This window comes from Aphelocoma coerulescens, chromosome 5 (assembly GCF_041296385.1).
Source record: "Aphelocoma coerulescens isolate FSJ_1873_10779 chromosome 5, UR_Acoe_1.0, whole genome shotgun sequence".
Classification (NCBI taxonomy): Eukaryota; Metazoa; Chordata; class Aves; order Passeriformes; family Corvidae; genus Aphelocoma; species Aphelocoma coerulescens.
The window spans coordinates 45,732,414-45,747,131 of record NC_091019.1 but is presented as its reverse complement, the minus strand read 5'-3'; the positions used below and the strand labels follow the sequence as shown (position 1 = coordinate 45,747,131).

The 14,718-nt window shown below is 38.9% G+C and overlaps 1 protein-coding gene across 4 annotated transcripts in view; it reads left to right on the top strand.

The window, feature by feature from the left end:
- The window catches only part of SPTLC2 (serine palmitoyltransferase long chain base subunit 2), an 80,446-nt gene that overhangs the window by 539 nt on the left and 65,189 nt on the right, over positions 1 to 14,718 (top strand). For all 4 annotated transcript variants that reach the window (XR_011151427.1, XR_011151428.1, XM_069017976.1 and 1 more), the window contains exon 2: positions 10,661 to 10,855. Coding sequence is in view for 2 of the 4 variants with exons in the window: in XM_069017976.1 (XP_068874077.1) it covers positions 10,661 to 10,855 (195 nt within the window). In the remaining 2 variants the exon portion in view is untranslated. The remainder of the gene's footprint in view (positions 1 to 10,660; positions 10,856 to 14,718) is intronic.

Sequence of the window (14,718 nt, the reverse complement as noted above, 5' to 3'; positions counted from 1 at the left end):
TCCGGCTGTATTAACACCCTGTGATGCAAGTGTGTATTTGTGCTTGCAGACTCCAGTTGTTTCTCTGCAAAACACTCAAATTTTGTGTTATAGTGTAAAGAACTTAATGGTTCTCTTAAAGTCAGCCTCAGCAGAAGTCAGTAAGTTGTGTTTCCTTGAACACCTCAAGCTGCTTGAGAAAAGCCTTCCTCTGTCATCATCTCTCATGTTGCTTCTGTTTTTCAATCCTCTGCTGTCCCTTCTGTTTTCTCAGTGTAGGCTTGTGCACTTGCTCACTGTGTGAACTAGACTGAGAACTGATGCAGGGTAAAACAAAGCTTTTTTTTTTCTTGAGTTATCATTAACTTAGGATGCTTACTGTATTTCTTTAACTGGATGGTTGCTCACAGTCTTGCACTGGCCCTTGGGAGGTATAGCACAGTACTGGGAGTAAACAAATGGAAGGAGTTACAATACCTTTGTAGTGGTTTGGTTTGCTAAACCATGACAACCTTCGTTTGGCAGCAGTGTCAGCTTGTACTGGTTTGGGGAGCCGTGGCATTGGTAGTCTTGCCTTGCAAACACCAAGCACTGCTGGCTATAAAACCTTACACGTAAATCTTTGTAATAAGACAAAGCATGGTGATGGTGAGTGTTCTTCTGTGAGAGTTTTTTCCCACCCTGTGCTTTCTAAAGAAGAAGGTCTGAATACAGTTATATTCTTCTACTTCAGGAGCACAGAAAGTGCAGTAGGGAAGCACTTCCTCAAGGATTTTGTTCAGCTGGGTTTCTGGAAAACATGGGCGATGCAGTGTGTGAATTGGAAAAACCATAGATGTCAAACTGAGGAAGCTTAAAAGCCTTGCTGGTGTATGAGATGTTCTATTCACTTAGTAGCTTGCATGTGATACTATGCTCAGATATGTTTTGGAGACCTGAGGGATTTGAGATAACTATTTCTAAAGCGGGTGAGGGTTCACTGGAGAAGTGGTAATGAGAAATTTTACCAAAAAGCCAAAACATAGCGGCATTGTCAGAGGGTAGAAGAAGAGTGTAGGAAAGTTTGGTATCTTTCTGGCAGCTGCTTGCTGGTCAGAGATTTATAATTAGGAGTATTACATCCTTTTCTCTGTAATTTTATGTGGGCTAAATTTGAAGTGAGGATCTGAATGTTAGAACTGGAGTGGAAGAAGCAACTGTTTAGGGGAACTAATCATGTCTAGCTTTCTCAAATAGCATCAGTGGTGGTAAGCTGCCAGAAGATGTGTTTGCTGATGTATCACAGATTTGGCTACTTGATTGGTCTTTCACCTTTTCAGTTTTGGGTTTTGGGCCTCTATGCAGAAGAAGGGAAACATGTGAATGCTTACTTTGTAATGAATATATTTGTCTGTGTAGGTATATACCAGGTACATATCACATACAGCACTTGAGAATCTGCAACTGTAAGCAAGCACCAAAAAGGAGGCAGCTTACACAAAAGAATGCAATTGTTACTTAGTAGAAAAAAAAACCAAAACAGAAAATAAGGATGAGGAGAAGAACTTTTTCAAAAAAGCGTTTTACAGGGTTTGTGTGAGAAATAAGAGGCAGAAAGAGATCTAGCTAAAATGATGGGAACAGGAGGGGCAAGGAAAACCATTGGTTTAAAGAAATGTTTCAGTCATTGTCAATTTATCTAGAAAACCACAGAGCTTCTGAGGGGAGAGCTTAGAGACAGGGTAATACATTACCATGCCCTCCAGTAGGGCTTGATAGTGCAGGAAAACTTTACCCATTTTTAACGGTGTGAAAAAAAAGGAGTCCTCTTCTACCTAGGACATTTCTGCTCAGGTTACCTGTGTAAGTTTTGGGATTTTAAAATTTTGATTTGTTTGTTTATCTTGTTTTGGGGGGTTTTATCCTAGAAAACCTAGAGCTTAGATTCAAAGGTTTCCTTATGATACTCCCTTCACTAGGAGTGGTATTTGACATAGAATGGGTTCTTTACTGTTACTCCAGCATGAGCAGAAGAGGGTGAAATTGTTCGCCTTAATTTTCAAAGAGATTGTATTTGTCTCCTTCTGAACTGCTAAACCTCTTTTTGCTAAGAGGAGAGGGAACCTTGCTGTCTACTAAAACTGTGCAGTAACTGACTTTGGCTACCTTGGAGATTAATGGAATAGCATCAATGACTAGAAAAGTGACCATTTGAAGTTAAGGTTCCGGCATATTAAAAAACATTCTGCTGAAATACTAAGATAAATAACAGCTCTTGGCTTTCCTGAGATGTCTTGTTTTCAGATTACTTGGGTCCTGCTTGAAGTTAATCTGTTTAGAGATTGTTGCATTCACTGAATTTCAATCTCATTATGAACACCTTAATTAAAGGAGGTTGAAGAACCATATAGCAATTAAAAATTGTGGAATGTTAGAGAAAAGTGACTGTTTTCTGACTGTGTACAGTTGAGGGAGTTCATTGTTAGAAAGAATGGTAACTTATAGATGGACTTAAAATTGATACAGAGCTCTGGTGTAATACTGCACTATGTAAGATAAAAGCCTGACATCTCAAAGGGTATTGTCATGATGTGAGGAATTGAACATAGATAGGAGAAAGAGAGCAAATCTTAGTAAAAGAGATGTGAAGTTACCTCTTCAAGTTGTGCATGAGTCTGCTTTTTATGCCCTTCTGCTCTTTTGGGGAGAGTGTTGAGTTTAAAAGAAAAATGGTGTTTAGGAGCTATCAAGACACTTGTGGGAATAACAAGTGTGGGGAAATTGCTTTTTCTTTCTGCAATGCAGTTTTAAACTGAAATGTATTTCTCCATTGGAGTGTTTTGCAAATGACTAATGGTTTTCCAATGCTGCATCTAAAAAGATTTTTCTTGCTTAGAATAGGGAGATTGGGACATCTTTAATGGGAGAAGATGCCCTTATTTTCCAAGATAATTTATTGGAATCTACCTATTATTGTGAACAAATTCTTAGTAATGTGATTTTTTTTTTAACTCCTTAATTGTGCTTCTCACATTAGAATGGTTCTGTTATGCTTCTAGAAGTTAAAGAAGGAATAGTCTCAAACTAAAAACAATAAAATTGGAATATAGGTTTTAGATATCAAGTTCTTAATTTCTGTTGTGTGCAGTATCTCCAAGTCAGTTAGATAGGAGCTGGAATTATATAAACAAGTTTTAATTTCCCTGGTGTTTCTTGAAGGTTTTCAAACACCAGCTTATAGCAACTTCCAGATAGCTTATTGCATGTGCATGCCTTTGTAAACAAGGTCTTGTACTATTTCCTCAGGAAGACAAGGAATAGTTTGGTTGGGAAGAGTGGGAGTACTGTGGGATTTGCATTCCTTTAAAACTGTCACAAGTCCTGAATTCTAACAATTATTAAAATCACCAGGATAGGTATTTCTTTCCTGGAAGCTTTGGTGTGTGCATGCAAAAAACAGCTTGTGTAGTCCTGTGATTTGTGCTTGCTCTTCTTAAATAGAGCAGTCAAACTGCTTGTATGTTCATCTCGTGGGATGCTTCAGGATGCAGGGGAACAATAGCTTCCTCTTGGTTTTTAGATGCTTTTGCTGGAATTCAGGTTAGTGTAACTTCTTTCGGAGAGCACACTTAAGATGACTGCAGCAGATACTGCAAGTTTTTCTTGCTACAAGTGATTTAGTGGTAGCAGTGACATGAATCTCGTTTCAGATGAAACTTAGGATAAGATAAATATGCTAAATAACTACCCTATCCACTGGTATAATAAAGAATTGGAGTACAGAATTGTGAGGTTTTTTCACATCTGTGTGCCAATTTAAAATTCAGACGGAAAAAAAGATGATCCTGAGAATCTAAATCTCATTAACTTCTTCATGAAGTGGTTGTTCCCCCTTAGTCAGCATTTGGGAGACTGCATCTTGCAAATGGTGTCCAGTTTTGAGTTTCCCAGAAAGATGTTGACATAACCACATCAATGTGTGAATCCAGTGGAGGGTTCCCAGGAAATGAAGAGGCTGTGAGAGCTGGGTTTGCTCAACCTTCGGAGAGAGGAGCTTAACTAGCTGGCTGCAGGATATAGAGAAAATGAGACCAGGCTCTTGGAAGCGTGTGGCAATAGTATGGAAGGCAACACATGTAATTTGGAAGAATGGGAAATTCTGATTGCACATAAGGAAAATAATTTTTCCCACGAGGGTGGTAAGATACTGGAAGAAGTTGCCCAGAGAGGTTGTGGAATCTCCATCCATGGAGGAGTTCAAGACTGTTGGATGTGGCCCTTGGCAACCTGTTGTAATTAGCCCTGCTTTGACTTGGGGCTTGGACACGGTGACCACTGGACGTCCCTTCCAGCCTTGGTTATTCCATGGTTACAGGATTGCTGGAGGGTTTGTCCAGGTTTAGACGTTAGCATTTAATCCCCGAACCCCTGTAAAAATGTGTGCCTTAGGGCTCATAGCAGGTACTCTGAGGCTTATATCAGACCTGAGGAAAGAAGTTACTACTTTCCGACTCTTGCTTGGTTTTATGCTTGACTGTATTTATTGTGTTAGTAACGTAAAACTCAAGTGAGAAGAAAGTTGTCTGATCTAGAAAAGACTGCAACCTTGTTCAGATATGTTAATTGACAAAACTGTTATTTTTGAAAAAGTGTACCTGTGCACAACGATCTTTTTCTAATACCAAATTCAGCTATAAAAGACTGTAAGCCTTTGTGGAAGGAGTAGGTACTCAACATTTTCCCTGGCTAAACAATTATTTGAGGCCATCATGTTAAATTAGTAGGTGTAGTGCCAGTGTTGTACTTGTTGAGAATTTGTGTGTCTGTGCTGGTATGAAAACAAATGCTCATGGTAGCTGCTGATGTGATGGGCTTCTCTTAGACTGGGGTATGTGCTAGTGAGAAATTAGTTTGGGTGAAGTGTTAAAAATATATAGACTATATTTGTACTGCCATTTCAAATTTAGCTGGTGATAAACCTTAAATGCTCTAAGAAATTGTTATAAATGTATACAAGTTAATTTTTTTTTTACAATATCTACTTAAGTGATATGTCATGTTGTATTTTTCTGTTTTAATTGTACAACAAAACCAATGTTTTTCTAAATTTCATGTTTTCAGTTTGTTGGGAGGACAAAAGCTTTATCTGAATTATCTATTGACTTCAGTTTCTCTAGGTGGAACATAAAACATTGGCCCATCTTCAATGAGGTTTCCAGTTTTTTGTTTTGCCATCATTAAGAAATGAATCCTAGAAAAAGAACTGTTTTTAATTCAAATGTATAGTTTTGAAGAATACTTACAGTTGAGAAAGCAGGAGTTGGAAAATTTAGGAAGTAATGGGGTTTCATGTCTATAAAAATGAGAGCAGATTCAAAAATATGTCTGGAAATGCTTTCAGAGGTATCTGAGAGCCTGGAGATTGACTTGTTAGGGAAGCACTGCAGACCTGTGCTGTCTTTGGAAATCTTTATTGTAAATCATATTTAGTAATTAAGCATGCAGTTAGGAAATTCTCTGTCAAAATTCTGTATGCCTAAAATCTACTGAACATAATAGATAAAGTTACATGTAAGGTTTAAGGTTTTAAATCTGAGGTAAACTGTCAGAAAAAAAAAGTATATTCTCAGGAGGATTGAAATTGTCACCTATATGTAGCAAGCAAAAAACCCCAAGTTTAATTGCATTCTTTACTTGCTAATGGGGGTGGGGGGAACCAAACAACTTTTAAACATGATGAAGATTTACGCTATTTTTGTAGATGCGGTAAGTGCATCTTAAGGGCTGTCATATTTGTTGTGAGTAACTAGTTGCAAATAAAAATATTTGATAATACCTGTCAAGAACAAATCTTTAATGAGGAATATACTCTTAAAGTCTGTTTTATAAAACAAGTTTATCACCTGTGAGGGTTTTTTAAGAGCTTAAAATGTGTTTCAAACCAATTTAATTCTAATTTTGGTGGTAAATACTTGGTCTTTTTACCCATGCAACAGTCTGAGATTTGAAGTCTAAGCAAAGCAGTGCAAGGTGACAGTAAAATTACCACAGAATACATAACAGCTTAGAGCAGCTGCCATCATGGAATTCTCACTGCCGTGGTTTCTGTAGTGCTGATTTCCTCAATCCTTTGTAATAAATGTGACCACTTTTGCATACGGAGGCACACTCATGGATGCGGTCTTTCACACTGTGTTTCTAAAAATAGAAGCTGCAAACCTGTTAGTAAAATTTCTGCAGTATGTGTGGTATGTTGCAATGAGAAGCTACTAAATTTAATAAGAATTTAGCAAAGTTGTGTCCCAGCGTAAATAATCTTTTTAAGGTGTTTACATGAAGTCTTCCAGGTTCATCTTAATTTGTTCTTCCTGTCAGTAAGGAATGAAATGGCCTCTGTAATACAGAGTGCTGGGCCTTTCCTGGGGTAGCAGCAATAAGCAGTTACAATACTTGTCCTGCGTGCAGTAGCACTTGTAGCATCTTCTGTCCCTAAAATACATGCCTGCCATGCAAGGTGTGTACCCAGAGCCCTGTGGTAAATCCTGTGTGTTGTCTATGGGAGCATCTGCCGATGTTCCCATGTTTGCGCGTGGCTTTTGTCTTCTCACTCACAAAGGATACAGAGAGCATCCAAAGGAGGGCTACAAAGATGGCGAAAGTATCTAGAAGGGAAGCTTTATGAAGACTGAGGTCCCTTGGTCTGTTCAGCCTGGAGGAGAGGAGGCTGAGGGCACACCTCACTGCAGTTACAACATCCTCATGAGGGGAAGAGGAGGAGCAGGCACTGATCTCTTCAATCTGGTGACCAGTGACAGGACCTGAGGGAATGGCTTGAAGCTGTTCTAGGGCAGATTTAGGTTGGATATTAGAAAAAGGTTCTTCACTCAGAGGGTGGTTGGGCTCTGGAACAGGCTTCCCAGGGAAGTGTTCACAGCACCAAGCCTGACAGAGCTCAAGAAGCTCTTGGACAACTCCCTCAAATACATGGTGTGACTCTTGGGGTTGTGCTGTGCAGGGCTGGGAGTTGGACTTGATGATCCTTGTGGGTCCTACTCAGTACATTCTGTGATTATCATCAGACTCAGATGTGTTCTGCTTAGACCAGTGGAGTCCTTTCTAGCAGTAGCTGTGTGATGCTGCTGCTGCTGCTCAGTAACTGTTATAATACTGTTTAATGTGATTTGTTTCCCCAAGAGTTTGGCCCAATACAGGCATTACCTGTGGCTGATTCTTTGCTGCCTCCTGTAACCAGCTGAGTTGTGCTCTCTGATTCTCCTGCAGCTGAGTTCTTTAATGTGATGGTGCTCTTCTGCGTACATATACTCTGCATGGTACAGGAAAGAGCATACATGTGCTTTTTTGAACCATGTTTAAGTGAACTCTGACTTTTCTTTGTACTTGGATATGCCGTATATTCTACTTCAAAGGTCATGGCTCACTTTATGATCATAAGGCTTATTGAAATCATAAAAGTCTTAATCTTCCACGCCTTTTTTCTCCTCCCATGAAAAGGAAGTGAAGCACTGAACTGTAGCCACCTCCTTTGTTGGTCTCTGGACCTAAAATTGCTGCTCTTTTGCAGCAGCTTTGGAGCTTGCAGCATGTAAGCCTTCATTTGAAGTCTAATGTATGGATTTATAAGGCATTCTTAGAAAAACAAATAGGCTTGTATTTAATGTGACTATAAATGTCTCCTCTGTAGTCAGCTCTAGAGGTTTTTTTATGGTCATATGCTTCATGAAGAGTTTGTGGAATTGCATTCAGTCTTTAATTTTTTGATTCAGCTAGGATAACACAAGCTTCTCAGCTGATGTGGTAGCTGACGGTGAATATAAGCATGTGTAAGCACATTGGTGGAAGGACACTGAGAGGTGAAATTGATTGGAGTATGGGTTGAATCAACACAGGTATTCCTAAAACAGCCTTTCTTAGTGAAATGTTGAGTTCAACCATATGGAATAACTTGTTTAGTTTTAGCATTACAAGCCCAGGCACCTCCAAAGACCTGGAATAATTTGGTATGGTTTTATTCTGATTAAATTTGCATATAGATTTGGCTCTCTTAGTTGTTTTTTTTCTAACTACATTTTGGTATTTGGTAACCTCAGATCCTTTATTTTAGGATGTAGCCTTTCATCTCTTCTAGCTGAACTTCCAGTTACCTGGGAAAGGCATTAGAAGCTTTGATGTACTCTCTAGTTATTCAATCCTAGGTACTTTGCAAAGTAGTCATTACCAGTTTTCTGTCTGCTTATCCAGAAATCAGCTGCTAGTAGACAGGCCCGGGTGGCAGGTATGTAGTGTGCCTGCTCTTGAATAGCTGCTATTCACAGCCTGGTCTGACAACATGAGGATGCAAAACTTCAACTTGTAATTCATCAAGCTGTAAACTGTGGTGGTTGGAGCTTTGGTGCATGGTCTTTCTTGTATGTGGATGCAATAAAATTCTATAGATTTGGGTACTGGAGCCATAGTGATACAGTTAAGCAATCCTGAGAGTAATAGGGAAGAGGCAGCTTTCACGGTTTTTCCTTTGCTTTCACGGTTTTTCCTTTCCTTTTCAATTGGCTCACTGATTTGGTGATTGTCGTGGTGCTGCTGCCCCTCCTCTCTCTCCAAAAGCTGCTGGCTCTTGTTTGCTGAGCTCTATCGAATGACTTTGTGGAGCAGAACTGTAAAGGCTATTACAGTCTAATGAATAACCTTCTGCAAATGATTATATTTTCAACATGGATAGGTTCAGTGTTGAAGGGATACTGTGCTGATAATCAGATTTAGTTGCTTTAGTTGTGCAAGCTGGAGACTGGTGCAGGTGGCTCAAAGTGGGAGTGAGGGGCTGGGGCAGTTTCTTTGGCTGGCATCGTTCATGAAGAAAACAGTGTATGAACCTTTGGCCTGCATTAAAGCCTTAAATTGCCAGCACTTGAGCTGCAATGTGGTAAGCAAGTGTACGTACACTTGTTCCAAAGCCATAGTAATTTTCTAACTCAAGCCACCACTGTATGCAGTATGTTTTTAAAATAATACTTCAGTATTAAACCTGGCCTCAAAGCACTGCAAGTTACTTACCTGCATCAGGCTTTAAGTGCTGCTACTAAAAGGGAAGTTCCTACTGTGTCTTTGCTATTTTGTTTCCATACTTGCGCCTATTCTAAAGTCCCCTCGACTATGCTGGCCAAATCAAAGCTTTGCTTTGCTTAAAACTGTGTCAACAGAAGGGAAGAGGTAGAAATGGCTGTCAGGAGGGAAGGTGCTGTTGTGGCTTATACTTGGTGACTGCACAGCTGTAGCATAATTGTATCCCCAACAGCAGACCCTTGCTTCTGAAAAATTGCTTTCACGTTATCAATGACAGACTTGAAATACAGACTTGCTCCAGCATCTGAGATGAGCAGGTATCACTTTCCAAATAATGCAGTGTCTGGTAAGGCCAGCAAGTATGTGTGCCTTTATTGATTCATCAGCTGTTATAGAGGTTTGTACAATTCTGCCTTACTTTCTCATATGATAATATGAGTGACATAGGTGAATAATTGGTTATATTGTGTCTGCTGGCTCACACCCCTCAGGAATTATTTGCCATTGTCTTTTTTGGATGTGTTTAGCTTCAATTTCTTTCCTAGGTGTTGAGGTTTCTTTGATTAGTATATTTTAAGAAATACATTTCTTATTTTTATATATATTTGATGCTACACAAAGGGGATTTATATCTTGGAGAGTGTTCTTTCATATGTAGCCATTCTATTACAGTGCAGCCAGTCTATAACTTTTAGCAATGCAGACAGCAATTTGCGTCTAATGGCTAGGTTTCTGTGTTTTCATTCATTGACTTATGAGATTTGATCTTTAATGTAACTGTTTGAAAAAGTAGTCTAGTTAAAACCATTATTCCATTATTTTTTTTCCCAGTGTTAATGTTGTGCGAGCACTTGGCTTGTAGCTGTGAAGCTTTTCTGTAATAGTCACAAATATTGCATATTCCAGTAACTGTACTTGAGATAGACCTGCTGTATGTATTTGGCAGCTAGCAAATACCTTACCTTCAGATGATATGTAAGTAGCAAGATGACTTTTAGCGTGGATTTTATGCAGAAAGCTTTGCTTTGTTCTGGTGCTGACATATATGCTGTGTTGAGACTCTATATACAATGACTTTTTTGTCTGTGGTGTCATGTCCGCCTCATGGATGAGTACAGTGTTTATGTCAGCATCTTTAGGCTAACGGCGACAGAGACACATGGATTATGATTGTTTTGTTACACTAATATAGGCTTCCAAGTCTGAGAATATATTGTTTAGATCAATAAAACTATTACTTTCTATTTTGTTTTTCTCTGTAGTAATCCTAGGAAACATCACTATTCTGTTATTTGTGTCCTGTTGGTGAAGGCACTTTTTTCATTTTGGTTTGCCCAGATGTAAGCAATGCTCTGTATGTAACTTTGCAAGCTAAATAATTTTAATGAGATGTTAGATTAAACTACCCTAGATTGGTAACTGTGACTTTGGTTATATCAGCAATATGGCAACTTCTATGTGGAGGCTGGCAGTAATGGCTGAACTTAGCTGGAAGCACTTTGTGCTGAGTGGGGGGGGATGCAGAGCCTATAACTGACCAGAGGGCTGGGGACTACTCTGAAATGTCTATCTGCCTTTTCTTGAATTAATACCTCAACTGCCTTTCTTTATATTTTTACTATAGATAAATCATATTGTGCACAATGGAGGATTATACAAAAGGCCTTTCAATGAAGCTTTTGAAGAAACACCAATGCTGGTTGCTGTGCTGACCTATGTAGGCTATGGTGTTCTCACTCTCTTTGGATATCTGCGAGATTTCATGCGGCAGTGGAAGATTGAGAAGTGTCAAAATGCAACAGAAAGAGAAGAACAGAAGGTAACCACTGGGAAATAATGTTCAGGGGGAAATGATGTGGCTGAGGCTTGAGTGTTTCTTTGAGGAGAAGTGGTGTTCAAAGTTTTCTGCTGTTTTCTTTGTCTTCTGGATGCCCCAAATACTATACAAGTACTGCTGTGTCGTTAAAAAAATAATGTTTCTTTTGAGTTATTTTTCCTCAGAGTAGTTTCCTCATCTGTCTCACTGCAAAGTTGCACTGACAGTTATATCAACCTACTGAAAGATCCCCCAGCTGCAGAAACAAGGGTTTGGGGAAGAGACACTGCATGTGCCAGCATCAGTACCTAAAGAAAGGCTCTGGTTTGAATTTGGGAGGCTTTCTGATGCTGATCTGGAGGCTGAGTTTTGATTTAGAAATGTTATTAATTCTTTTTACCTGAAGCAGTTGCAAAGAGAAGCTTGTGGGTCAGCTCCAGAGCACAAGCTATATGACTTTAAATTCATTTGGAGTCCAGAACACATGCAGGTTAGCTGGTGAGTAATTTTAGGCACTGACTCCTGGCTCACTGATAGTGATTAGAAAGAATAAATTCATGTTAAGACCTATTCAAAAAAGCTTCTGTTACCAGGTGAAAGGTCTTGCCTGCTTCAGCAGTTAGCCTGGAATGGATAATTCTGATTTTCAGTACTTGTAAATTATTTTCAGAGATCTTTATTCCTCACAGGAATTAATTGTTGTTAGGAAAGCTACTGTTGAAACATGAAGTTCACAAGCTATTTTCTTGCTAACTCTTAATGTGAGCCCTCTTCTAAAGAGTGTGACTGTCAGTGAGCTTTCTCCAAAGGTCTTACTTACTCTTGATGATTTGGGTTCTGTTTTCCTCAACTGCTTTGGGGAGCCAATCTGGCTTATAAAATGTTAAGGGAGGTTCTTTCCCAGTTGCTGGTTTCTGGTTCTCTGTGCAGCCACAAAAGCAGTTGGCTAGCAGAAAATAGGAGGACGCAGAAGGGACATCTCAGTAAGTCAAACAAATAATCAAGGGAAACAGCACTGGAGTAAAGTGCCTGGTTTTTTTTGCAGTAGATTAGCTAAGGATCAGTGCCTAAAATTACCTCATGGTAACTTCCTTCTGTGAACATTGTGAAGTAGAATTAAGCAGAGTCACAGTAGGGCACTAAATTCCAAAACAAACATTCTTACAGGAGTTTAATGAGTAAAAGGCATTTCATATTGGTTTAAAGTACAGGAGTTTAAATTTATACTTTTGCCAAAACTGACTTGTGGAATATGAAAGTAAAAATCTTGGATCCCTCTTAATAGTTAAAATATCTAATTAAAGAATGCTGGTTAAATCTCAACTTGAAACTTGATGTGTTCATTAATGTCTTTTGAGCTACTTTGGTTTATGACACTTGAGAACATGACACCCTTGTATTTTTCTGTGTATAAAGTACAGTGGAGAGCAGTCAAAACAGTTGCAGAAATCTACCAAGACATTAGAATAAAAGTTTAAATATTGATATGTATTCATGGTGTTGAGAATTCTAAAGGAGTAACTGAAGTGTTGGTGCAGTTACTCTATACTGTAATTGTTACATTTCTGTTGCACAGTTGTTGTGAAACGCTTGTCCTGTTACCAGTGTATAAGAACTGCTTACAGCAGTCCTTTTCTGTGGGAGCAGTCATGGCTCTTACATGGGTGAGTGTACAGAAAGGGGGCAGTATGTCTAATTCAGTAACACATTATTGATATTAGGCTCTCAGTAAAGATTGCCATAGAGGACCTTGAAGCACAGAGGTGGTTAGCAACAGAGTATCCTAGTCCTAAAAGAAATGTAGCCTTGATTTTTTTTATAAATTAACTCAGCATTGCATCTTACATCTTACTCTGAAAGACATTTGCTTAACAAGTATGCCTTCTGGACAGATGAATTGAAACTCTTTCAGTTTCTGTGTTGGTTATGGCTTCCATGAAGAGATGCATGTATTCTGGTTTTGTTTGTACATAGGATGTCTGCAGATGGAGCTAATATGAAGTGCCAGTGAATATTGTGTAAAAATGAAAAATAGGAAATCCTGTTTAAAGAAGTTTTGGTGTTGGAGAAATCTCAGCCTAGTGTACTTCCCCAAATCATGTTTCTAGCACTTAGATTGTAAGAGCTGTTTCTGATATCAGACAAATAGAAAAGTGATCATGTGAGGTCTAGAACATACAGTACTTATCCTCACCCTTTGCTGCTTTAAGCTTTGTTTGCTGGCAAATGAATTGATGAGAGCACGTTGCAGCATGTCTAATGTGGGAGCCAGGGGTTATTTTGGTGCAGGAGGTGGAGGGGGAGGTGTGTGCTCAATAACTTGTTTTGAAATTATTTTCTCAAATATTTGAATCTCTCTGCTGGATGACAGCCCAATCACCTTTTGGTAAGGGAGTGCAGATATTAGTGTGCAGAAAAGGCTCAAAACTCACCTTTTTTATTATTACTAATACATCGAATCAGAGGAGCCCTGTGATTACACTGGGGTACTTTCTGGTAGATTTGTGACCTCTGTGTGGAAAGTAACTTTTTTATTATTGAAATTCTGAAGAGCCAACTAGGTTATTATGATTTTCTTAAGTATCAAGCAAAAGGATTAGCCTTACCTTTTTGAAATAGTTCATAATTGCTTGGGTGAAAAATTACAAAATTACGTAGTGTGAGGAAGTATTTTGTAAAGGGCTGAATGAACTTGTTCTGAAAAGCATGGAATTGAAGTATGTGGATTTTCTGAGGTGTGTTTCTGAAGGTGGTTACATTTAACTCATAACATAAACTTGGGTCCAAAATGTGGTATTAAAAACAAACTCAAGAAAAAGACTCAGTTTTTCTGTGTTAGGGAGGGCAGTTTATTTCAGAAGAGCAAATCCTTCCTTAAATTGTCACTTAATAGTATAATCTTATTTTGCATCATAACTAGAAAAATGCAAGTGGCTAAATTTAAAGAGCAGAGCATGATTTTGAATAGGTTTGAATTACAGCTGTCTCTGATGGCAGGTAAATTCCTTGGAATTTATTAGAGCCATGCATTGATAGGAATGATTCCAGGAAAACCTAATATTCACTCACTGTTGAAACACAAAAGGGTGAAAAGGGACACACTTTGCTAGTACTGATTTCCAGGAAATAGTTTCATGGGTTTTGGCTTTGTTTCAAATACATCCAGCTGAGCTTTTCCTGGAAACCAGTGTTGTGTAGCACATCCTCTGAAGCATTACCCGTCTGTTTTAGGCATGGGTAAACGGCAAGATGAAAAATTCTCAATTACTCTGGAATCAATTTATGCGTACCCAATTTAATGTGCTGTCTGGTCATACAATGTCGTTAAATCTGCAAAATGCTTATAGGATTTTCTAGGCAGGATGAAAATCACTTTTACCTTTCCTCCAGTCTAATTTGCCTGTTGATTACCTTACATGTTTTGTATATGGGAGTGACTGTGCAAATGGGGCTGATAACTCTCTAATATACTGCTTCATGCTCTGTAGTTTGCCCAGTTAGAACGTGTTTCTAGCATCTGGGGTTTTCAAACACATGTTCACAGGAGTCCAGCTGTAGGAATATTTCCGGGGCAGTAAACTGGAGTCTTTTGTTCGGTGTCATCTTAACATCTCTGTAGCTCATCAGAGGCCTCCTGATGGTACAAAGGCTACCCACAGTTATTGCTCCACTTTTTGACTCATGTAACAATGAGATGAAACTGGTCTTTCTGCTTCCTTTCAGAAGCCTGAAATTTGTTGCAATTGTCTGCTTGATTTCTGTTCAGAGTCAGTTATATATTACCAGGGAGCACATTATGCGAATTGCAGATAAGCCCTGCTGGTGCTTATGGCACCATTTGTTAGCTTAGGTGCAATGCTGTGAAA